At 34.9% G+C, this 26,942-nt stretch overlaps 1 protein-coding gene across 1 annotated transcript; it reads left to right on the forward strand.

Moving 5' to 3' along the window:
* The first annotated feature begins 456 nt into the window (after window positions 1–456).
* On the forward strand, window positions 457–9,724 carry LOC145598577 (cysteine--tRNA ligase 2, cytoplasmic-like). The gene is made up of 9 exons (XM_081654982.1): window positions 457–707; window positions 1,483–1,546; window positions 4,057–4,242; window positions 5,092–5,262; window positions 5,350–5,631; window positions 5,741–5,866; window positions 8,508–8,729; window positions 8,862–8,975; window positions 9,077–9,724. The coding sequence occupies exons 1-9, from the start codon at window positions 517–519 to the stop codon at window positions 9,293–9,295; spliced, it is 1,575 nt and encodes a 524-aa protein (XP_081511108.1). The 5' UTR covers window positions 457–516; the 3' UTR covers window positions 9,296–9,724.
* The last annotated feature ends 17,218 nt before the right edge of the window (window positions 9,725–26,942 follow it).

The raw sequence follows: 26,942 nt of genomic DNA on the forward strand, positions 1-26,942 counted from the left end.
ATTTTAGAACATGTATGTACTTAACCTGTAAATCAAAAGATTATTCTAACATGTATTTAACCCGTATTATTCATTCTCACTCATGTAATATTTTTTTTTTTAAAATAATCAACGGGCTTAAAATATTTTTACATATCTTTCTTGACAAATTTTTCATACATAATCAAAGACACAAATTTTTACAAAAAAAATTCCTTGTTATTATTAGTGGTAAAGTACTCCGTAGTACATAACACTATATATGTTCCAAATTACATTAAGAATTTGATTTTTATTTATTTTTTATTTTATTTTATTTATTTTTTTATTTATGGTATTACTATATATTGTGGAAGGATATATTAAATCTTTTTTAATATTTTATTTATGTATAAGATTTTAATTGCGTTAATTTGTTTTAAATTATAAATTAAGTACTCCGTACTAAATTGTCGTTATTTTATTTACTTACAAAGAGAGATACCAACAGAAGTTAAGTAAGTTAAGTTAGGGTTTTGAGCTCTGAATACCGCAACAATGGCGGAAGAAGATGTGAAGTCAAGCAATCGTCCTACCTTCATGCTTTACAACTCCATGACTAAGCAAAAGGAAGTTTTCAAAACCAAGGTTCCCAACAAGGTTTCCATGTATGTTTGTGGTGTTACTGCGTATGATTTCAGCCACATTGGTCATGCTCGGGCTTATGTTGCTTTCGATGTCCTTTACCGGTATAATCTCATTCGAATTTCTCGATTTAATGTTCTTTTCGATTTTCTGCCTTTTCTGATTTGATGTCAATCGGAATTAGGGTTAATGAATTGGGGAATTTTGTTTGTCAGTGTACTATTTTATTGAGAATTTGGATTTATTCGAAAGTCAACCTTTTTCTTAGTTTATTGATTTCCTTATGGTAGTGTTTGGAATTTCAATTTTGGATTTGATAACCCCGAAATTCAATTCTAAATTCCATTTTTTTGAAGCAGTATTTTGAATTCTGGAATTTTTATTTGGTTATAATGTTTGGATCATAAGTGGAGTTTTTTGAGAGATGGAATTTGATGTACATTGTCATTCTAAAACTAAATTAACAGTATTTTTAAAAATTAACTGAGAAAAATGAAACTTGATCAACAATATAATTTAAAGCTTGAATGAACCAAATTGGAATTCTTTCCTTCAAAACTTAAACCAGTCAATCACCGCGTTAGATCTTGGTTATTAACCATTACTCCATTAGATGAAATGAATAGTTGTGTCGGTATTTTGGGTATCGTTCTCTTGGATTTTCATAATCTTACAATATACGATGCAGGAGTGGGATTTTAAATGAATGACCAAATTGGTGAATATGCTTTAATGCGATTGATTCTAGAAAATTGTAAATTCCTTTGTTTTTGGCTTCTTTCTACTTTTGTCGGTGGTGGGATATTTATTTTGTTACTATCTTGAAAACATGCTATTATGCTGAATTTTGATATGATAGGTTTCGATATGTTCATGCAGATACTTGAAGGAATTGGACTATGAGGTTACATATGTTCGAAATTTCACTGATGTTGATGACAAGGTCAGAAATTGCTAGATTTTTAATTTTTTGGAAAAATTTTGCTATAGCTTTGTCAACAAATATGGACTTTACATTGAGACTTTTACATTGGCACATACTTGGATGAATTTGATGTTATGTGGTCTAAAATGCACTAATGAATCATCTTAAGTCTCTTGTATTATTCTACGTAAGATAAAGTGTTGGAGGCAATTACAATTTTATGTTCTCGTTTCCATTATTCTTGGGTGTATAGAAAAGGGCCACAAGGCCTTAATTATAAAGGTTAACATAAGTGAGGTGCAACTGTGACTCTTATTATGCCTTAGAAAGAGCCACTGAGACATGCTAAATGGGTTCCTTGAATTGTTTTTGGGTCTATTGATGTCAGGTGGATTCACAGGTCAATTCAACTTATTACTTCTTTTTGTGAGTGTGTGTGTGTGTGTGTGTGGTGGGGGTGGGGGGGGGGGTGGGGGGTGGGGATGTGTGTGTGTATTTAAAAGAAAAACAATTTTAACCCGATCACCTCTAGGATAAGTTAGAAATTGGTGCACAAGGCTGTAAGATAAGATGTCCATATACTTCTTTTTGTGAGTGCGTTGTGTGTGGTGGGGTTGGGGGGGGGGGTTGGGGGATGTGTGTGTGTATTTAAAAGAAAAACAATTTGAACCCGATTACCTCTAGGATAAGTTAGAAATTGGTGCACAAGGCTGTAAGATAAGATGTCCATATACTTCTGATCTTGCATTAAAACTAAGGCTGTGATAGATGATAAAAATGTAAACATACCTCAAATAGAATCACACTAAGAATGATGCACAGTTTAATTATTTGATTTTTTCAACGTGAATTCCTGGTTCTGGTTTCATGCACTGTATTGATTCAATGTTTCTTGCTCTTGTTGTTACTTCTAAGATCACAGAACTCTTATGGAGTGGCAAAGTTGCTTTATTTTTGGAATTTTATAGTAGAAATGGATAGAGGAGGAGGTAAAGTTAATTATTTTCGAAGGGACTTATTGCACTTTTGAGTTTATCTTTTGGAGTTGGATTGCTCTTGATTGTGACGAAGAGAGTGCCTGGAGCTGTTAGTCTGCTCCATGTGTGAGTATTTACAACATTCTAGCTTTGCTTCATTCTTTGCCAATTGCCATGATCCTAGACCTTCATCACAAACTGGCTGAAATTTGCAAAAGACAACACTTGATGGTAGAAACTACTGAACCAGAGGATTAGCTGTTTAAATTTTGGGAAATACCTAACAGCTGTCTGTGAATATTTGGGGATCTGCTAAGATTGTGATGAAGGTCTTTGAATTGGTTAATTATGCTGAGTAAATTGGAATTGTGTGGGACAGACTTGGGGATTTCTGTACCATAAGCTTGAAAGCAGGCCATGAACTTGGCTAAAAGCTAAAGGCTAATATTTTGCAAAGATAAAAGCAAGTTCACTGTCACCTTTCTGGAGCATGTCTTGCATTGTCCTTTGCATGCCGCTCAGCCACTGGTATCCTGTTGCCATTGCCAGCAGAGCACTATTGCTTGTTCCCTGGCTGATGACCATTGTTTTTATAAGCAGGAATTGTTGGCTACTTCAATGATAGAGTACCTTGGCTTTGCGTTCTGTATGTCAAGTCGTCAGTGACGTTGGCTCTTCCATGGTTTGATTTGAATTTTGCGAGGGAAAGTTGAATTTATTAATAAAATATTTTAGTCATATTTTTTTTTAGGATGGATGTGGCATGTGGGTTGGGGGTGTTCAGGTGTGGACTTTGTTGTTTGAATTGAAATTTCTCTTTGCTTGCCTTATATGATTGGCTGTGCTGGATCCTCCATTTCTGTATTGCTCATATGGAATTGGTTGCTTGAAATAATGTTTTAATTTATATCTGACAGAACTGCTATCAATATGGGGATAGCAGTTCAAATGGTTTTGGCTACTATAAATTAAAATATTAAGTCCATGTGAGTTGTTTCTGTATGATTTGAAGGCTTTCCATATGTTGTTAGCAGCAAGGCAAAAATGGCAATCTGGCTTAGCAGGCATTTGGTATTGGCTTATTGTGAATATGTTTTTGAAATGGGTTAAGGTCGTAGGGATAGATACTCATTTCACGTGGTTGGTTTTTTATTTACACTAATATGGAATGATAACCAATGAGAATGGCCTCAACGAAGGATATTTAAAACTATAGATACATCATTGCAATATATTTTTTGAGGTTTTATGGCAAAGTTTATGATATGCACATGTCTCCAAGATAACAAAACTTGTCTTTTGTATTGGTGTGAAGGGCCTGCTTTGCTCTGGTAATTTAAACGCATATACTCTATGAACTGAGATGGCTTGTTAATTCATTATGAGCTGTGGCACATTGACCTCTTCTAAGATATATAATAAAGTTCATAAGTTGATGCTTTTCATTATTACCTTTATGTTTATCATTTGCTTTCAATATTCTTTCTTGATTCTTTTCAGTTCCAGGTTTTGACCAATGCGTTATTAATTCTCTTGTCTGAAACTTTTCAGATTATACGTAGAGCAAATGAGCGTAAGGAGAAAGATCCAGAAGATCCACTGAGTGACCCTTTAAAGTTAAGCAATCATTTTTGTGAAGAGTTCCTTAAGGATATGGATGATCTACAGTGCCTGCTTCCTACTCATCAGCCACGTGTTTCTGATCACATGGATCAGATTAGAGACATGATAGCTAAGGTGAGAATTATGGTTTTGTGTGTTTTATCTATTGTCTAGTAAATTCAATTATAAAGGCTTTGTCCTTAAAATGAAAGTTTATGGAGAAGTTTCACATTTGTGTTCAATAATGTGTATTGGATATCTGGTCAGACATGGATTGTAAGTCACTCATGTAAACAATCGTCTATGTTGTTCACTGGTGCCTTCCTCTTCATTTTATTTTTATATAATATGAATCTGTATCTGCACGCTCCTGTTATCCTAGCACCCTCTGAATTCAGTAGTTAAATTATTAGTGTGAGTCAAAAGAAGAATGGAGCTTGGAGGATTTTTGATCTGTTTGGTTTAACTTATGTTATCTGAAATTATTTTATTGAACTTGTGAGAAATTATCTGAACTTGTTTTGTTTGCCAAAAAAAAACCCCTTACTGCGTATATTGTCTAAAATTGTCTTTTTTTTTTTGAACTTCTTTTGTCTGAATAAGTCAAATAAGATGGAACAAACAAATCTATCTTTTGACAAGAGAGGATTTACATGGTAATAGCAAGACGAGATACAAAAGTTGGAGGACCAGTTGTCCTTAAACAGAAAAAACTACTCAAATAATAAACCACCAAGTAGCTTTATTTCAATCATGCACTCAAATTGTCCTAAACGTGTGTTAAGAATGGCTTGCATGGAAAGGTCCTCAATGAATCCTCATACCATGAAATTTTCCACTTTAGAAACCAGACATGGCTGAGCATTAGCATTTTCTTTTATTGTATGCCTATGACTTCTGCAAGATCATCATTGTTTGTTAATCTTCCTTTTTTTTTTTTTTTTTTTTTTTTTTTTTTTTTTTTGGGGTGGTTGTTCATTGCAGATAATTGAAAAAGGCTATGCGTATCCTCTTGATGGAGATGTTTATTTTGCTGCTGATAAGTTCCCAAATTATGGGAAATTATCTAGGCGGAAGCTTGAGGACAATAGAGCAGGGGAAAGGGTTGCTGTAGATTCTAGAAAGCGTCATCCTGCTGATTTTGCTTTATGGAAGGTACAGGAAACAAGAGGCATTTTTTACCAACACATTCATTAATGTTATGCTGTTGTTTCCTTGTTGTGACATCTATCAAATTTGCAGGCTGCTAAACCTGGTGAGCCAAGTTGGGACAGTCCTTGGGGTCCAGGAAGGCCAGGATGGCACATAGAATGCAGTGCAATGAGTGCTCATTACCTGACTTTCTCTTTTGATATTCACGGTGGTGGAATGGATTTGATATTTCCACATCATGAAAATGAGCTGGCCCAGAGTTGCGCTGCATGTGAAGAGACTGACATTGCTTACTGGTTGCATAATGGGTTTGTGACTATTAATGAAGAGAAGATGTCAAAGTCAACTGGAAACTTCTTTACTATTCGTGAGGTATGATGAGTGAATGAGTGATGCTACATTTTAAGCTGTTGATTGAGGTGTTTGCATGTTTGGTTGACATGTTATTACTCTTAAAATATTTCTTTTTTCTCAAATCTAGGTTACCAAACAATACCACCCCTTGGCTTTGAGGTACTTCTTGCTGAGCATGAACTACAATTCTCCTGTCAATTATTCATTGTCACAAATAGATATTGCATCCGATGCAGTCTTCTTTGTTTATCAGGCAAGTATTCTGTGTTTATAGTTCTTGATATTCTTAGTTTGCTCTTGCTGTACTCTGATTTTGCTTGCTATATCCTAGTGCATTAGGATTTTTTCTTTCTGTTTTTAGATTTACGAATTTATGCTATGTAGTCATGGTGTGAATTTTCTATGGTGTCTAAGTGTATGTTGTATTGCGGGAAAAAGTTTTTTTTTTTTTTAAAAATATATATATTTTTTAATATATATATATATATATATATATATATATATATATATATATATATATATATATATATCTTTTTTTACAAATTATTATTTATTTATTTTGTTTACCTTTTTTACTCTTCACATACATCATGCATGTAATTTCGATGCTATGAAAGCCAATATCTGGGATAGAGAATAATGAAAATCTTAGATGATGAAGTAGGAAGAAGTTTTCATACATTTTTAGTAAAACCTTATAATGTGAATAAAATCATAGTTTGAGCTTATGCCGGAAAAGAAAGATGGTATATTATTAGTTTTAGAACCACATGAGAATGAGTCATAAATCCTCTGGATGTTAAATAAAGGTAGGTGTCTTATTGAGTTATTGGACATGTATGGTTCTGCTATGCCCATCTGGTTTCCACTCATTTCTCAGTTAAGTTTAGTAAGTTTGGATAGTAATTTTAGGGTATAATAATGGCAACCTAAGTTGGTAAGCCTTGACGTAAGAGTTATTGTTTGATTTTGTATGATGGTTGTGCAAGGAGGGAAGGAACGAAAAAAAAAATATTTAGCTTTATTATCATATATGTCGTAACAAAATGAAATTGCGACTTTGCGAGGGGCTTTTCTTTGTACAGAAAGAGATTGTAAAGAAATTTCGAGCATTGGTACATTTGCGGTAGTAGCCTTTTCCCCTCTCTGATCCCTTCAAATTGCTGGTAACATTAATCTGCAAGAATCATCTTTCTAATTAATTTCTTTTTTTTTGTTTCTCCAAATCTTATCCATTGATTAAGACCAGCCATGGGAAACTGGTAAAGTGAATTTCTTACACCAAACCAACTTTCCCACCAATTGCTTTCAGCACCGTATAGTGGGATATACGGTGTAGCCAAGAAAGTTGAGCTCATAGTCAGACTCCCTGTTAGTTATCTATTGGGTTTCTTGATAAATTCATTACACACTCTTGCCCAACTAGAATGGAATTTTTCCAATTTGATTTATAAGTTCGAGGTTTTCTTTTGAGATTGCCTTATAGTATTTTTTAATAAGATTTTGTTTCCTGTAATTCCCTCATATTCATTTATCTTGTATTTCAGTTCTGATGCAAGTGTTTGTTTTATTTTATATTTTGCATAGATATGCAAGACAGTTTCGGCATACCAATTGACTGATATAGCTACTCTTTTCAAAATTATCATTTTTTAATAAGTTTAAATAATTTTTGATTCATTATGAGACATATATCACATTAAAAAACCAAAAAACAAAAAAACAGAAAACCGCAGCAATGCCAAACGAACCCTAAGTTATTGGAAGTTGTTTATTCTTTTAATATGGAGGAGAGAGAGATGTTGAGTAAGTGACTAAGGTGGGTGGGTGGAGGGATTTTGTTTTTAGTTGACTCGTACTAAATAAGGAAATGGGAAAAATTTTCAGCATCAATGGAAATGGAAAAATGGGAAGACTACTATGGGATGGATTAATGATTTTTTTATTACCTTGTGTAATGTGGAAATGTGCTTTCTCTCCTCTTCTTTTGGGATAGCAGTGGCATTTTGTTTGGGGGAGGTTTATTCAAGGGTGAGTAACATAGGGTGCCTTGTCAAAATTTCCGAAACTAAAACCAGAACGTGCTGCAACCGGCTATTCAAAAACAAAATGGGATTCGGTGCCTATTGCAATAGTTTTGGATATGCGAATGTGAGTTGGAAGTCCAAAACTATCAGGTACAAGTTTAGATTAACCGGGTACTCATAATTGAATGGATTCGGTGCCTGTTGCAATAGGTTTTGGAAATGAGAACTTAAACCAGAACCATCAGGTACAATTCTGGTTAACCAGTTCCTCAAAAACGAAATCAGATTTGCTGCCTATTGCAACAGGTTTTGGAAATGAGAACTGGATCCAGAACCATCGGGTACAACCGTACAAGTTCTGATGGAATTTTATATACTAGAATACATTGCTGCCAATTTATTAGAAAAATGCTATTGTATGACTTGGTCTTCGATTGTTTTATGATTTTTTTTTTTTTTTTTTTCTCTTGCAGTAATGGGCTTAGATTGATTTATGATAAGTAGCATGTTTATGTGGTTTTGGTTCCAGGTTTCGGGTACTTGGTTTTGGAAATTTTTGAGAACCTGAACCGTTTCAGGTTCCGGTTTCCAAATCTGGGTACCCAAATTTTATGCTCTCCATTCAATGCTGTTTCTCTTCTGTTGTAAATTTGCACATCTGAGTAATTCTGGCAAGAAGTTATGTTTTTTGTTTGCTAATATTTGCTTTTCTAAATAATGATGTTTCTTTCATACTAAATCTGTTTGGTCATTTTTAGTGGATTGCTCTGATTAGGTCAATTGATTGATTGATTGATTGTGTTTATGTTTTGTCTAGAATTCTTTGTTCTAATTTGTTGATTGTGATCTTATGCTCTTATTCTTCAGACGTTGCTAGATTGTAGGAATGCTATATTGTCTTTTGATAGTGGAAACTCAAATGACAAGCCTAAGTCAAATAGCAAACAACCTAGTAAACCTTCTGAGGCTAAGAATTTGAAGACAGATTTTGAATGCAAAATGTCTGATGATTTGCACACGGCAGAAATTTTGAAGGGCAGTCTTCAACATGCACTGACGGCTATTAACAATGAAATAAACGGGCTTAAGGTGAGTGAGGGTGATACCTGCATTTAATTCCCTTTCAAAAGGAAAACAAGTTTCAACTCATATTCATGCAAATTATGGTTCTTATAACTTCTTTGATTGATGGATGTGAACTTTTGATCTTCCTTATTCCAGAAGAAGCAGAAGCAACAAAAAATGTTGGCTGTCCAGTCTCTTAAAGAATTGGAGGAGGCAGTCACGAAGGTTTTGGATGTCCTGGGGTTGCTTTCTGCTCTGCCGTATTCCGAGGTAACTATGTTTTTTTATTTTTATTTTTATTTTTATTTTCTTTAGAGTCCTCCCTTTTAGCCTGCTACATACTGTCAATAATATTATTGCTTTTCAAATAGGTTTTGCTGCAGTTGAAGGAGAAGGCATTGATTAGAGCCGAGCTAACTGAAGATGAGGTATCACGTCTAATAGAAGAAAGGGCTGCTGCTAGAAAAATCAAAGATTTTACAAAAACTGACCAGTTGAGGAGTGAATTAACCGCCAAGGGTATCAGCTTGATGGATTTACCCACAGGCGGTACGATTTGGAGGCCATGTGTGCCAAAGTTAAGCAATTAACAAACTGATTAAACTGATTCTTTTTGTTTTAAACTCGAAGATAAACACATATAAACACTTGAGAAATTTTCTGCACAATTTTGTAGTGGGGTTTCATCTTGTTTCCCCATTTCAGTTGACTTCTGTTTGTGTCCACAACTATCATACAGTGAGACTACAATTAGTAAATTATGAACCCTTTTAAATTTTTTTTTTTTTTCCCTTTATTTGTCTGTTTTGTTCTTATCTATTCATGTATTTTCTTTCATTTAATTTTTAATGTGATGGAGGTAGGCTTTAAGTTGAATCGAGTCTATTGTGATTTGGTTTGGCAGCAAATGTATAGAGAAGTAGATTGTTAAGGACCAACTGCTGGTGTTTGTAACCAGATCAATGTAAATGCAGCCTTAGTGGATAATCCTATCTTCTGCATTGTGGATTTTATTTTCATCAATCTGTAGTTCCTTTGGATGCTTGGATTAGTATTTCCTAATAGATGATGATGTTTTTGGATTAATTTCAATAAGCAGTACACTTTTTAATTGAAAGGAGCATTGGATCAATTGCTCTGAAGGAGATGCTGAGTTGCAACTCCGAAAACTCTTGAGAAGCACTCCTTAAACAACAAAATATTAAACATTCGACAATTATTGATTGATTCAGTTACTCCCCTATCATGTGTACCAGGTTCTAATATACAAAAAATTCTCTTTATGGAAAACCCTCGTAGCAAACAACTCTCCCATGAAGAAAGGGATCTGATTTCTCGATCCAACAAAAAACCAAAAAGAAAGATTACACATTTCATATTCAATAATGAGGCTAATCAAGATGGTACACAGCCAATTGATGATCCAACTGCTGAGCAGGGAAAGGAGGCTGTGCAATTTCCACCATTGCCAAACCAGAGTCCTTCCTTTAGAGATATGGTAGCCACTGTTAACCATGGAGGTTTTCAAGGCTCTCATGTCCAAGTTTATGAAGATGACGATATCTCTGATGATGATGAGCCGCTGGAAAACATGGAGGATGATCCGAAATGCCCTATCATTCTGCTCTCTAAAGAGGAAAAACAGAGAATAAGGCAGCCTTGGAAGCACACACTCATTGTCAAGATTGGATATGAAAAACAGAGAATAAGGCAGCCTTGGAAGCACACACTCATTGTCAAGATTGGATATGTCTAACGAAACGCCTTAAACGGAAATGGGAACTTAAGGGAGGACTGGTCCTCACCGATATTGGCCATGAATATTTTATTGCTAGATTCTCTAGTTTTGATGATTATAATCATGTGCTTACACAACAAGGGCCATGGATGTTGGATGACAACTAGCTCACGATTCACAAATGGATCCCTAACTATATCCTTGATGATGCTCCTATGCGTTTCCTCACTGATTAGGAGTTTCTACAGAAGATAGGTGGAAAATTGGTAGTCATTCTCATTCATATTGATTATAATATCTCTATGGCTCAAAGAGGCCAATTCACCAGGCTGAGTATTGAATTGGATCTTTCTAAGCCATTACTGTCTAAATTCTGGCTTAAGGGCAGAATTTGGACCAGAATTTGGAAGATTCAATACGAATGGTTGTGCATGATCTGTTTTAAGTGAGAAAATATTGGCCGTCAAGGGGACAATTGCCCTATGGAAGAGGCTGAAGAGTTCATGAATCCAAATGCTCATACCCCTTCTATTGATATGATAACTCCTACTGTTGAGAAGTAAGACTATGGCTATTGGATGATGGTCAAAAACCCAAAGCTCTTGCAGGTCAAGGAAAGTCAACCCAAAGGGAGTAAAAGGGGCAATTAGTCCAAACAAGGATTCTGATGCTAATAAAGGAGGATTGAGATTTGCAATTTTGAGGAACCAAAATATTGAGACAGTTATGGAAACAGAGGATTTGGCAATTGATAAGTGTAGGGAATATTTCAAGCGTTACCCCAAACTTGAACCCCCACTGTGATCATACACTTAAGCATGGTGGCGTCTAAAGGGAAGGAAGCTAAAGCAAAAGAGTCGCCAACAAGTTTTAGGAACTTATAAACCGTTCATAGGGTGAAGGTTACACCCCTTAACGATCCAAGAGATCGTTAACTCCAATAGGTCTGGAACCATAACTGGAAGTTCGGGGATGAAGGTACAAATCCAATCTAAAAGAGAAAGAACCTGCCCTAATAATATGCCTTTACTTTATTCTACTCGTATTCATGTGCGTTTTCTGACTAACATGTAATCATTAGATTAACCCTAAACCTGTTTAATCTATGTTGGTTGAATATTAATGCACAAATAAAACTATTACTGGCGATCACTTGAACTATAATCATATTAACCTAAACAAGATTATTAATTATCTTATTAAGCGTGATTAACAGTACAAATTCCCTTTAAACATGCATAAAAGGCGTGATCAAGCAATAACAATAAATATATATCAAGCAACATAATAATCATCAATAATAATAACAATTGAAATAACAATCATAATTAAAATAATCATGTTAAAGCATAATAATATTAACAAGATCCTAGGCATGATACTAACAAGATTAATAACAAACCCTAGCATGTCACTAAGTGTGGGGAATAAATTTCAAGTGTTACCCCTAGCTTGAACCCCACTGTGATCATACACTAAAGTACGGTGACATCCAAAGGGAAAGAAGATAGAGTAAAAGAGTCGCCAACAAGTTTTAGGAACTTGTAAACCGTTCACAGGGTGAAGGTTACACCCCTTAACGATCCAAGAGATCGTCAACTCCATAAGGTCTAGAACCAAATAAGGGTTCGGGGATGAAGGTACAAATCCAACCTAAAAGAGATTGAACCTGCCCTAATAATAGGCCTCTACTTTATTCTGATCGTATTCATGTGCGCTTTCTGACTAACATGCAATCAATAGGATTACCCTAAACCTGTTTATCTATGTTGGTTGAACATAATGCACAAACAAATCTATTATTGACGATCACTTGAAATTATAATCACATTAACCCTAAACAAGATTATTAAATATCTTATATAAGCATGATTACAAGTACCAATTCCCTTTAAACATGCATAAAAGGTGTGATCAAGCAATAAAAATAAATATATAATGTATCAAGCAACATAATAAATAATCAAAATAATAATTATAATCATCAAAACAATAATCATCATAATAACGATCATATTAACCATAACAATAATAATTATAGCAATAATAAAATTATAATCATAAATCATGTTAAAACATAATAAAAATAGCGAGATCCTAGGCATGATACTAACAAGATTAATAACAAACCCTAGCATGTCACTAAGCAATAAAAATCAAATCTTTAACCCTAACATGATACTAACAATCATAAATATTAGGAAGAACCAAGGAAGCATCATACTTTTAATCATACTTAATATTAAAATTGCCCTAGACATGATACTAGGAATATCAAAATAATAATCTAGGCATGAACTCTATATCATAACATCAATAAAAACATTAAAGCACTTACTTTGATGCCTCGTACCTCTTTCTAATAACAAAATACACGCGGTAATAACTTCAAGGAAAATAGTAAACAAACAATTAAATCAAATAATTGAAAGAGAGATTTGGGACCAAACCCTCAGAAATTAAAACCTTTCACGTCTAGGGCGAAGGCAACTTCGAATATGGCTAGGTGTTTCTAGATCTAATGAATGCGGAATTTTGTATGTGAAAAGCTAGTTTAGAAAAAGAGAGAGAGAGATGATGAATGATTATAGAAGAGAATGAGAAAATTGATGAATGAAAACTGCTTGTAGGTGAATGTAGATGAGAATTGGTGAATGATTAAAGAGAATGAGAGAATTGATGAATGAAAACGGAGTTTTAGATGATTATAATTGAAAACTGGTTATCGAAAACGGAGTTTTAAGACGTTATTTATAGAAAAATCAGCCAAAAAGATAAAATATCAAAACAGAGCATCTGGCGCACCTAAAACAGAGCTGGCGCCAACGCTGGCTAATTGGCGCTAGGCGCCAACATTAGCGCCAGGCGCCAATGCCAGCGCCAGGCGCCAATACCTGGCGTTAGGCGCTAATCCTGTTTTTGACGCGTTTTCTAAAATTAGATAAATTTTGCCGTACAGGAGGATAAAATCGTATCTTTTCCTCAAAAATGTTCTTTGATTTTAATTAAAACTCTGAAAAGTCAACAAAAGTCAATTTATCAATGCTAATTGAATTAGGAATGAAAAGAACCTTCTAGAAGAATCTAGAAGACTAAAACCATTCCTAATTGAATTAGGAATGATAAATCATATTAGGCCCTCCCCTAGATCATTGGGCCGCATATAAGGCTCAAAACGGGCCCAGTTCAGTAAATTGGCCATAACTTCCTCAATATTTATCGGAATTTGGCTTATAATATATCGTTGGAAAGCTCTTGTCAAGCCCAATCCAACTACACTACTATTGGACCCATATCATGGATCAACTAAACTGGATTGGCTGTTTTCTTAAAATAAGTTTTCAAAAACAGAGAGAAGAGAAAAGAAATTAAAACTATCCGCAACACTAAACTTTCCACACTTTCACTTCATTCGATTATGATTCGACGTGAAAGGTACTCATCACCGGGTTTGGTTTTGGGGAGACACAAATGGGTGTCTACACTAAGCAATAAAGATCAAAGGTTTAACCCTAACATGATACTAACATGATATTAGGAAAGATATAGGAAGCATTCTTTTAATCATACTTAATATTAGACATTTTAGTCATTACCTTAAACATGATACAAGGAAGCAATAAAACATCCTAACATGATACTAGGAATCAAAATAACAATCTAAGCATGATTTCTATATCATAAGATCAATAAAAAAATTAAAGTACTTACTTGGATGCCTCGTATCTCTTTTTAATAACAAAATACACATGTTTGTAACTTCAAGGAAAATATAAAACAAAACAATTAAATTAAATAATTGAAAGAAAGATTTGAGACCAAACCCTCAGAAATATCAAAACTTTCATGTCTAGGGCGAAGGTAACTCCGAGCTTGGCTAGGTGTGTCTAGTGCTATTGAGTTTGTAAAAGGCTAGGCTAGAAAGAGAGAGAGAATAAGCTTTAGCTTAGAGAAAGAGAAATGAATTAGGGAATTCTGGTTATTGAAAAACGGAGGTCGAGGGACACTATTTATATGAAAATAGTTCGGAATCGATAGAAACAAATCAGAGTTCGAAAATCAATAAAATACCTCTCTGTCGCCAACGACAGGGCTCGTCGCCAGGCGATAGGACTCGTCGCCAGGCGACGAACCTGTCGTTTGGCGATGCAAGACAGTTTTTGCGGATTTTGTTTTATCATATATTTTAATCCAAAAGTCCAAATAAGTCATATAATATGTCGTTGTAAAGATCTTGAAGTCTAATTTCCAAAACAATTTGAATCAGATTAAAATATTTTGTAAATAAAAAGATAAGGCCGAAATAGTGGAAGGGAGTCAGTTTTGGATAGAGTTTCATATTCCATTCATATCTTTTTCGTTATAGCTCGAAATTAATATTATAATATATCATTGGAAAGATAATTTAAATATCTATCCAACCATATAAGTTTTGGATAAAAATTATGTGGCACAAAAATAATATATGACTATCTTTAAACATCTTTAAATTCGAATAGAATTAGGATTTAAAAAAAAAGAAAAGTTTTATTCAATTTCAAACTCTTCGATTTATCTTTTCAAAAAGGATAATCAAGATCTTTTAGAAACTAATGGAAGTTTCTAATTAATCTTAATTAGTTTAGGAATAGGATTAAACCTTTGGACCCTCCACATGTTCATTGGGTCGTAGGTAAAATCCAGTTTAGGCTCAGTTTAGTATTTTGGCCATAACTTTCTCATTATTCATCGGAATTGGGCTTATAATATATCGTTGGAAAGGTCTTTTCAAACCCCATCTAACTACACTATTATTGGACCCATATCATGGACCAAAATAAACTAGAATGCACGTTTTACATAAATAGGGTAAGAAAAGATTTTTTTTTTTCAAAAACAGAAAGAAGAGATTTTTTAATAAAAACATCCTCATCACTAGAATTTTCACACTTTCGCTTTGTTTGATAATCAAATGACCTGAAAAGTATTCATCACAGGGTTTGGTTTTGGGGAGACACATTTGGGTGTCTACAAAAACCCCCACTTTGACTGAGTTTGGAGAAACTTATGTTTCGAAAACAAAAGTCAAAATAACGATAGGGACGGAGAATGATTCAGAATATTTCTGCAATCCTAAATCATTCTTGTAACGTCGATACCTGCAAACTAGCATTAGTTAAAACAGATAAGAGAGTTAAGAAACACGTATCTTGCACCGTCGAGCACACATCTCAGAGGGTAATCGATTTGTTGCTGCATTTGTTGTTGTGACAACCTTCCACAAGTTACAGAATACCATCTTGCTGCTTTGCCGCTGCTGATGTTCACTCGTCTCTGAATAATGGAGCTTTTTGTGATATGTCCACGCGTCTCTGAACAAAGAGCTTTGAATGATATGCCCACGCGTCTCTGAGCAAAGAGCTTTGAATGATATGTCCATGCGTCTCTGAACAAAGAGCTTTTCCTTTGTTTGACGATCTTCCTCAAACTAGGGGATATCGCCTGAAGACTGTTACGCCCGTAACTGCCTCCAATTTTCGCTGTGATAATCTTCCGCAATCCAGGGAACATTATCGAAGATTGCTTCACCCGAAACGATCCTCTGCCGCCTTATGACCATCTTCCGCAAGCCAGGGAACATGATCGAAGATTGCTTCGCCTGAAGCCATCCTCAGTCGTTGCGATAATATTCCGAAGAAAATTACCGAAGATCAACGCCCGTCTATCTTTAAATCTCGCTTGAACTTTGCTGCCGATGCTTTGGGTGATGACAATCCTCTTTTCTTTAGGAACAATTGTCAACACAACTCTTGAATAATGTATGACAATCCGATTTAGGGAAAGCTGTCAATGCTACGTAACAATCCGCCCTTGGAAATGTTGCCACAATAAAGCAACAATCCGTATCTCGGAAATTTTGCCAAAATCCATTTTTGGGAAAAGTTGCCAATGCTTCGTAAAAATCTATCATAGAACCTTACTATGATCGACAATCCCCATCTTGGAACATAACTCTTGAAAGCAATCCACCTTGGAAATTTGCCAGTGCTATGCGACAATCCTTTTAGGAAAATATTGCCACAATTGACAATCCACGCCTTGGAACATTTGCAAAAAAGAGTCGATCGACAATCCACTTTGGGAAAATTTGCCACTTACTGAAATGAATGACAATCCACGTTGAGGAACCTTTGCCGAAATATTAAGATGAATAGAGACCTGCGATAATCCTTTGGGAAATTTTGCCATAGGGAACTATGTGTATGACAATCTAATCTCGGAAAACTTGCCAGAGATGACAATTTGAACTTGGAAAAAATTGCCAGATAGAGAAGGAGCACGACAATCCACGCTTGGAAACATTGCCAGAGATGACAATCCAATATTGGAAAAATTGTTGTTGAAGAAGATGCGCGACAATCCACATTTGGAAATATTGTCAGTTGGGGATGACAATCCAATCTTGGAAAAATTGTCGTATAAGCACTTGCTTTTGAACCGATGCCTTGGTGCTTGTAATGAGCCAATGCTTAGGCGCTTAAGTTAAGTGAGACGATCGTTGTCAGGTCAATCATTTATTGCGATTGTAATCGAGCCGCCTACTAATCATGTCAATTTGCTTATAGGGGCTAACTGGCGTACCAAGGAACCCAATCAATTAATATGACCGCCGTCAGGCCGATCGACAATCAAATATGATTGCAATCAAGCCGACTCTAGTTGATTTGCTAAGTTGTTTGCGTCCTTTTGCTTCAAAATTTTTGTAAAGTTTACCTGTCCGTCTGGGACTTAGTGTACTTGCATTTACATTTTGGACTATAGGACTTTGCTCATGTAATTAGGGTTGACCTAAGACTTAGTGTTGCTTGACTCATTGAATTGACATGACTCAAGGTATAAACTTGAATTAATGATGACTCACTTCGTGTGACTCATGTGTGCATAGTGTTGACTCATGAAGCTCGATATGTACATGACTCGAAATGCAAAATAAAAAAAACTTCCGTCCTTTTTGTGGAGGGTACCGACTTTCTCCCGAAAAAGAAAGACGCGAACAAAGAAAGAAGCGAAGTTTTTTGAAGGTGCATGTTGAATGAGCTTAATCCGTTAACGTTGTTTCTCACAATACAAGGATTGTAACATCTTAGACTATCCTAGTTGACTTGGTAATGAAAGTATTTAGGTAACTTAGATGCGGAGGCTAAGTACTTCATACTTTTTGATGCAATGATGATTGATGTTGATATGACAAGGCATGCTTCAGCGTTGTGTTAAGATTTCATGACACAGGGTTCCTAAGGGAAGTATATTTGGTCATGTATCTGTGATGTATGTGATAGTGACACTAAAGTTAGGCCGCAAGGGCTAAGTGTGTGGAAAAATATATTGAAAAGAGTCAAATGGTTGTGACTCTTAGGCTAGGTAAGCTAATGATGTACGGATTAAGCCCCCAAGTCTAGCTCTAAATGGATAGGGATGAGCATAGGAAATTCCTTGATATGATCAATTATGAACGCAAATATGAATGTATTTTTATTACGGTCGCACCCCTTTGTGAGATTGCCTACGTATCCGTCAGGAAGCAGGCCTAACATAGCTCTAGCCGAACCTCGCACAAGTGTGTATACCTTAAAAGGTCTTTTGAAGGGTTGTAACGTAGTTAGGCTAAAGGTTTGAAGAAGAAGGGGATAAAGGCTCAAGACCCTCGATAAGCCCCCAAGATGTGCAACTTTGCATTTGAATCTTTATATTTTTATACTTGAGGCTTTTAACTCATTTTTAGCTCTATGTTCTTTTTTTTCGTTTATATTTTGCTCTCCTTTTTTTTTCTTTTTGCATTTATTTTATTTTTATAAGTGTGGGCAATCCCGATCATGCGGTCTATCACTCACTTGGCATTCATGTTTCTCAGGCACGATACCGATCACTCGATAAGAAACGCAATCCGAGACGTGTTCTTATCAAAAATATTTTCATATCAAAGACATTGGAACACTTGCCCTTTGTTACACTTTTATTATTTTTTTCTTTTTTAATTTTTTGAAATCACTCAAGCTTTTGTTCTTTGAAAATTGCATAAGTTACAAACCATCCCATCACATGGTACTTCTCTACTATATATGCGAGCCCCGACCCCTCCAAGCGCACTGATTTATGGACTGCTCTTGCGGACTTTGCTAACCGTAATAATAAACCTTGGCTCTTGGCCGAGGATTTCAACGAAAATAGATTTGGGTGGGAGTGCAATTCGAGTTGTGCTGAAACATCAAGAAGAAGCAGAGTTTTCAACCAGTGGATACATGAGAATAATCTGGTAGAAGTGGAGTTTTCGGGCCCTACACACACATGTGCAAGGGGTAAATCAGCTGAAACGAGACAAAGTGCTCGTCTTGATAGAGCATTTTGCACAGGAGGGTAGAGTATGAGGTTTGATAAAGCCCAAATGCGCCATCTCTCGGCTTTACAATCCGATCACATCCTTCTTTTCATCTCAACAAATGGATTTGCTCCATTAGATTCTCTAAAAAGGCTCTTCCGCTTCCAGGCAGCCTGGCTCACACATGAAAAATTTTCGGACTTCATTCACAACAAGTGGGATGTAGAAGCCCTTCTAATTCCTCTTCTGACTTACATAATTGGAACAAAGAGGTTTTCCATAAATTTTTTCGTGAAAAACGTACCCTTTGGGCTAGAATTAAGGGTATTAAAAAAAAGCTTGCTCTCAAAAGGAACTTAGGTATGATAAAATTGGAGGCGAAGCTTGGAAGAGACCTTGATACTGTGCTTGACCAGGCGGAATTACTCTGGTACCAGAAAGCTAGGGTGGAGTGGATAAAAAACGGTGATCACAATACTACTTTTTTTCATCTTAGTACACTGGTGAGGCATTGGAAAAATAATATTGTGGCGATTAAAAATGATGAGGAGCAATGGATTTATGAAAAGGAATAGGTGAAAGGCATCGTGGTCAAATACTTTGAAAATCTTTTCAAAGATGATGGAACTGAAGAAGAGTACAACATTCCTTCGGTGGTAAGCACGGATATTACACATGCTGGTTGGTGTAAATTAGTGCGGCTCTTCTCCAAGAGTGACATCTGCCTTGCAATTAATTCCATGGGATCTCTCAAAGCGCCGGGGCCGGATGGTTTCCAACCTTTATTTTATCAAAAGAATTGGGGTTTAGTTGCACCAAACGTTTATGCAATGGCATTAGCAGCCTTGCAGGGAAGAGGATTACCGGAAAACATCAATGAAACTTTCCTAGTTCTCCTCTCGAAAATAGACAATCTAGAAACTCCAGCCTAATTCTGCCCCATTGGACTCTGCAATGTAGCGTACAAGATCATCACAAATGCCATTGTAAATAGAATTAAGCCTCCCCTCCCTAAGATAATGTCTAATTCTCAATCTAGCTTTGTGCAGGGAAGACAAATATATGATAATAATGTGATCGTACAGGAGGTGATCCATACTATGAAGCGCAAGCAAGGTGGGAAAGGGTACATGACCATAAAGATTGACTTCGAGAAGGCGTATGGCCATCTTAAATGGTCGTTCATCCGTGATACCCTTATTGACATGAATTTTCCCATATTATTGGTTGAGGTAATTATGCAATGTGTTACTTCTCCTTCAATGAGAGTCCTATGGAATGGTGAGAAATCTGATTGGAATTTGAGAAAATGAATGATGTGTTTCATATCTCTGAATTGAAAAAGTATGTTCCTGATTCAAAGCACGTGCTACAACCCGAATCGATTCAATTGGACGAGACTTTAAATTATGAGGATAGGCCTTTGAAAAGTTTGGATCATAAGGTGCGTAGTACACGCAATAAGGATGTTTGAATTGTTAAAGTTTTTTGGTCAAACCAAGAGTATGAAGAGGCTACTTTGGAAGCCGAGGATGATATGAGAAAGAAATACCCTGAGTTATTTAATGAGATGAGTTATGTGGGCGTAACTCTTGTTCTTTAAGAGGGGTAGAGTGCTGTAGACACCCATTTGTGTCTCCCCAAAACCAAACCCAATGATGAATACCTTTCACGTCGAACCATAATCGAATGAGGTGAAAGTGTGAAAAGTCTAGTGTTGCGGTTAGTTTTTGTTAAAATTCTTTCTTTCTGTTTTCGAAAACCCACTCTATTTTATGAAAACGTCCATTCCAGTTTATTTTGGTCCATGATAAGGGTCCAATAATGCTGTAGTTGGATGGGGCTTGAAAAAACCTTTCCAACGATATATTATAAGCCCAATTCCGATGGATAATGAGGAAGTTATGGCCAAAATACTAAACTGGGCCCAAACCGGATTTTACCTACGACCCAATGATCATGAGGAGGGTCCAAAGGTTTAATCCTATTCCTAAACTAATTAGGATTGATTAGAATCTTCTATAAGTTTCTAAAATATCTTAATTATCCTTTTTTGAAAAGATAAGATTAAGGAATTTGATTTAAATATAAACTTTCCTTTTTTTATAAAACTTTCCTTTTTTAAAGTCCTAATTCTATTCGGATTTAAACATGTTCAAAGACAGTCAGATATTATTTTCGTGCCTCATATTTTTTATCCAAATTTTATATGGTTGGATAGATCTTGAAATTATCTTTCCAATGATATATTATAATATTAAATCCGAGCTATAACGAAAAAGATATGAATAAGATATCAAACTCTATCCAAAACTGACACCGTCTCACTATTTCGTTCATATCTTTTATTCTACAACATATTTTAATCTGATTCTAATTGGGTTAAAAAGTAGACTTCAAGATCTTTCCAACGACATCGTATTCATCTTATTCCGATTTCTGGATCAAAAGATATGATAAAAACAAAATCCACAAAAACTGCTGTCTACGAGTTTTATTTCGATTCGAATTTGGATTCTTTTCTTAATTCTTCGACTCTCTTTTTTTCCTATAAATAGAGGTCATATCTCCCCTTTTTCGGGAACCAACTCTCATCAAGATTTTCTTAATTATTCTCTCTCTCTCTCTTTTTCTAAACTAGTCTTTTCTCAAATACAAAATTCCGCATTCATTAGATCTTAAAACACCTAGCCATATTCGAAGTTGCCTTCGCCCTAGACGTGAAAGGTTTTAATTTCTGAGGGTTTGGTCCCAAATCTCTCTTTCAATTATTTAATTTAATTGTTTTGTTTATTATTTTCCTTGAAGTTACTAACGTGTGTATTTTGTTATTAGAAAGAGGTACGAGGCATCCAAGTAAGTACTTTAATTGTTTTAATTGATATTATGATGTATACATCATGTTTATATTGTTATTATGATATTCCTAGTATCATGTCTAGGGTATTTTTAATATCAAATATGATTGTTATGATGCCTTTTATTTTCTTCCTAATATTAATTCATGTTAGTATCATGTTAGGGTTAAAGATTTGATTTTTAATGCTTAGTGACATGCTAGGGTTTGTTATTAATCTTGTTAGTATCATGCCTAGGATCTTGCTATGCTTTAATATGATTATGATTATGATTGATATTATTATTATTAATGATGTTGATTATTTATTATGTTGCTTGATACATATTATTTTATATTGTTATTGCTTGATCACCTTTTATGCATGTTTAAAGGGAATTGGTATTTGCAATCACGCTTAATAAGATAATTAATAATCTTGTTTAGGGTTAATATGATTATAATTCAAGTGATCGCCAATAATAGTTTATTTGTGCATTAAATTCAACCAACATAGATTAAACAGGTTTAGGGTTAATCATATTGATTGTATGTTTGTGCATTATGTTCAACCAACATAGATAAACAGGTTTAGGGTAATCCTATTGATTGCATGTTAGTCAGAAAGCGCACATGAATACGATCAGAATAAAGTAGAGGCCTATTATTAGGGCAGGTTCAATCTCTTTTAGGTTGGATTTGTACCTTCATCCCCGAACCCTTATTTGGTTCATGACCTTATGGAGTTGACGATCTCTTGGATCGTTAAGGGGTGTAACCTTCACCTCGTGATGGTTTACAAGTTCCTTAAAAACTTGTTGGCGACTCTTTTGCTCTATCTTCTTCCCTTTTGGACGCCACCGTACTTTAGTGTATGATCACAGTGGGGTTCAAGCTAGTGAGATTTTAAAGGCTTGAAACTATTCCCTACAAGTGCGTATAATTTCGCGCTTTTTTTCCCTATTTTATTTTGTTTTGTGGCGTTTTATGCTTTTCATAATTATTTTATTGTTTACGTATCTAGTGAAGTACGTAAATTGGGATGGTGATAAGGTATTAGTGTCGATATTATGACACAATTGTAATTCTAGCAACATAATATTGAAATTTTTGAAATGGTTTTATGCAAATGTTTTGCAATTTAAGAGATTTTGTGCTAAGTTTCGGGAAAAACTTCTTTTAAGAGGGGTAGATTGTAATCCCCCGTATCTTAAATAATTTAAATGAAATTTTATTTTATTTATAATATTTATTTGTTTTTTTCCTAGAATTTAACTTTAAAAGTTTCAATTATATTAATTTGGGTCAAAAATTATTTTAGCACAAATTATTTTATGAACCTTTCTTCTATAATTTATGTCCATAAAAACAAAGCTAAACCCATTTGTTTACTTAATTGACCCATTATTTTTCATGAGCCCCGATCTTCCTACTCACCTTCAACTCTTTTACTTATAAATACCCTATAAATCCCCAAATTTTTCCCTACACAAAAAAGGTTAATAAATTCTCTTTTCGCTATTTTATTTCTTTATTTTTCCTTTATTTTTCTTTTCTTTTTTCTTTCTTTCTTTCTTCTCTTCCTACGTGAGTTATTACTCACTGCTACTGCCACCTACCTTGTCGAATTCCGGCGCCAACGTCCCCTGCTCGTCGGTGAACCACCAGCTCAGCCACCCGCGTCTATCTCTCCTACCTCCTTCTTTGTTTTCTTTTTTTTTTTTTCTTTTTTGCTTAAAATTGATCAATTTGTTTTGGGTTTGATTTTATTGTTTGAAATTAGTTTATTTAGCATCAAAATCATGTTTTGATGGTTTAAACTATAATTTTCAGATTTATAATTGTGTTTTAATTTTCAGATTTTTTAATTATAAAACCTAGGGTTTTAATTTATTTAAATTGGGATTTTAGGGTTCTTATGATCAATTAATTTGGAGTTTTTGTACCTAAAGTATTTCTAAAGATTAATTTAGCATAAAAAAATATTTTTAAGGAAGTTTAAATGAGTTTTAAATCAAATTATATTGCTGGAAATTTGTTTGGGTATTAATATTGTACTATTGGTTGTTTTCTAGGAGGTGATTATTCCCTAGGAAACTTTTAATTGGTTAAAAGTAGCACAAAGAACTGTTTATACGAGATACGTACATGTATATTTTGTTGTAAGTAGTATCATGTTTAGGTACCAAAAGGAAATAACTTTGTTTCATGATTAGGGAACTTTTGGATGGAAATTGTTTAGTTAAACATTGAATTAGTTCATGTGCTTATGAGACATGTTTTGGTGAATTGATTATATTTTTATGGAATTATGGATGCAAGCATGCATGTTAGGTTATATTGGGTTAATTGTTTGTATGGAATGTTGATATAAGCATATATTTTATTAGATTGGTTTGTTAACTACATTTGGATTATTGAAGGATTAGAATTGAATGGTTTAAGTGGAATGAATTTATTAATTATTCCAAGAGTTTATTATTATTTTATTTATTACTCAATCATGACTTGTTAGTATGTTGAGTAAAGGTGGATTAACCAAAATGGCTAGGTGGGTTGACTATGTTCAACAATTTTGGATACTTTGGGATTAAAATTAGGAAAAATGGAAATTAAAAATCCAACCTTTGCACTTTTTTCTCCTAAAAATCCAACCTTAAGTTTATTCTACAAAAATCCAACCTTTATACCCCATCTTCATCTAAAGATCCATTACCTGTTGGTGACCAGTTTTTATAAGTTATATGCCACGTGTCAGCTTTTTATAGGTCTATTATTATTTTAAATAATTAAAGAAAAAAATTAAAAGAAAAAAAAAATCAAAGCCCCTAACAGCCTAACCCCCCTTTGATGGCCAAATGACCACCCTTACGCCGCCGTCCTGATCGGAACATCCCACCTCTTCCCCTTCCCCTTCCCACCTCTCCTTCCCCGGCAACCCAACCCGACCCCCAAAACCTCAACAGTCCTCCCCGATTAATTTGAATTGGCTAAATTGGAGCTTTAATTTTTGCTGGCTGCTCTGTTTGGTGAGAGAGATAGTGCGGTTGTCGGGGTTGAGCGAGTGAGATGGTGTAGTTGTCGGGGTTGAGTGAGGGAGATGCGAGGGAGATAGTGTGATTGTCGGGGTTGAGTGAGGGAATGCGAGGGAGATGGTTGAGTGAGGGAGATGGTTGAGTGAGGGAGATGCGAGGCAGCAAGGGTCGAGTGAGGGAAATGCGGTTGTCGGGGTTGAGAAGCGGCGTTCTGGTTGCGAGGGAGATACGGCAGAGGTGTATGTTGGGGTTTCAAGGTGTAGGCTGGGGTTTCAGGGCAGCAAGGAGTGTTAGGGGGGCAGGAGGGTTGCAGAAAGGGGTGAGGGGCATTTTTAGGTAGCAAGGTGTTTTTGGGGTGGTGGACCGGTGGTTATGGTGGGCATGGAAGGGGGATGGGGAGGTAGGAGGAGAGTGAATAATAATAATAATTATAAAAAAAATCCATTTTAACCGGTTGTAGACACCCATTTGTGTCTCCCCAAAACCAAACCCAGTGATGAGTACCTTTCACATCGAATCATAATCGAATGAAACGAAAGTGTGGAAAGGTCTAGTGTTGCGGAAAGTTTTATTTCTTTTCTTTTCTTTTCTCTTCTCTCTGTTTTTGAAAACTTTATTTTAAGAAAACAGCCAATCCAGTTTGGTTGGTCCATGATATGGGTCCAATAGTGGTGTAGTTGGATGGGGCTTGCAAAGACCTTTCCAATGATATATTATAAGCCCAATTTCGATGAATATTGAGGAATTTATGGCCAATTTACTAAACTGGGCCTGGTTTGAGCTTTAAGTACGGCCCAATGATCTAGGGGAGGGCCTAATATGATTTATCATTCCTAATGCAATTAGGAATGGTTTTGGTCTTCTAGAACATTCTAGAAGGTTTTATCATTCTTAATTCAATTAGGATTCTTCAGAGTTTTTAATTAGATCAAATAGCATTTTCGACTGAAATTATATTATTTTATCTTCCAGTACAATAAAATTATCAGATTTTCGAAAACGCGTTAAAATCCGGTTTGGCGTCCAACCCCAGGCCTTGGCGCCTGGAACCAGGATTGGCGCCAGACGCCAGCCATTGGCGCCTGGCGCTAGCCACTGGTCCTGGCGCCAATGAGCCAGGGCTGGCGCCAAGGTGGTTTTTCGATCTTCAGACTCTGTTTTAATAAATTATATTTTTTGGATGTTTTTCTCTATAAATATCGTATCAAAAACTCCGTTTTGATTCACGGATTATCAATATTCATTCACCATTCATTCATCTACATCTATTATTCACCAATTTCTTTTATTCTTAAGTTTTAATAAACTCCGTTTTCATTCATCATCTACAATCATTAATCGTCAACAATTAGTTTATGAATCATTGATCTTTTAGCATTCTTTCTAAACTTTACTCTTTAATACAAAATTCCGCATTCACAAGATCTTGATACACCTAGCCATATTCGAAGTTGCCTTCGCCCTAGACGTGAAAGGTTTTAATTTCTGAGGGTTTGGTCCCAAATCTCTCTTTCAATTATTTAATTTAATTATTTTGATTATTATTTTCCTTGAAGTTACTAACGTGTGTATTTTGTTATTAGAAAGAGGTACGAGGCATCAAAGTAAGTACTTTAATTGATTAATTGATATTATGATGTAGAAATCATGTTTATATTGTTATTATGATTCCTAGTATCATGTCTAGGGTATTTTTAATATTAAATATGATTGTTACGATGCTTCCTATGTTCTTCCTAATATTTATTCATGTTAGTATCATGTTAGGGCTAAAGACTTGATTTTTATTGCTTAGTGACATGCTAGGGTTTGTTATTAATCTTGTTAGTATCATGCCTAGGATCTTGCTATTTTTATTATGCTTTAATATTATCATGGATATGATTATGATTATAATTGTTATAATGATTATGAATATTATTATTTTGATGATTATTTTATTTATGATAATTATTTCAATTAATATTAATATGATGATTATTTTCTTTTATGATTATTATCATGATTATTTCAATTATAATTTATTTTTATGATGATGATTATTTATTATGTTGCTTGATGCTTATTATTTATTTCTTGATCACACCTTTTATTGCATGTTTAAAGGGAATTTGGTACTTGTAATCACGCTTAATAAGATATTAATAATCTTGTTAGGGTTAATATGATTATAATTCAAGTGATCGCCAATAATAGATTTATTTGTGCATTATATTCAACCAACATAGATTAAACAGGTTTAGGGTTAATCCTATTGATTGTATGTTAATTA

Source organism: Chenopodium album, chromosome 1, assembly GCF_948465745.1.
Source record: "Chenopodium album chromosome 1, dcCheAlbu1.1, whole genome shotgun sequence".
NCBI lineage: Eukaryota > Viridiplantae > Streptophyta > Magnoliopsida > Caryophyllales > Amaranthaceae > Chenopodium > Chenopodium album.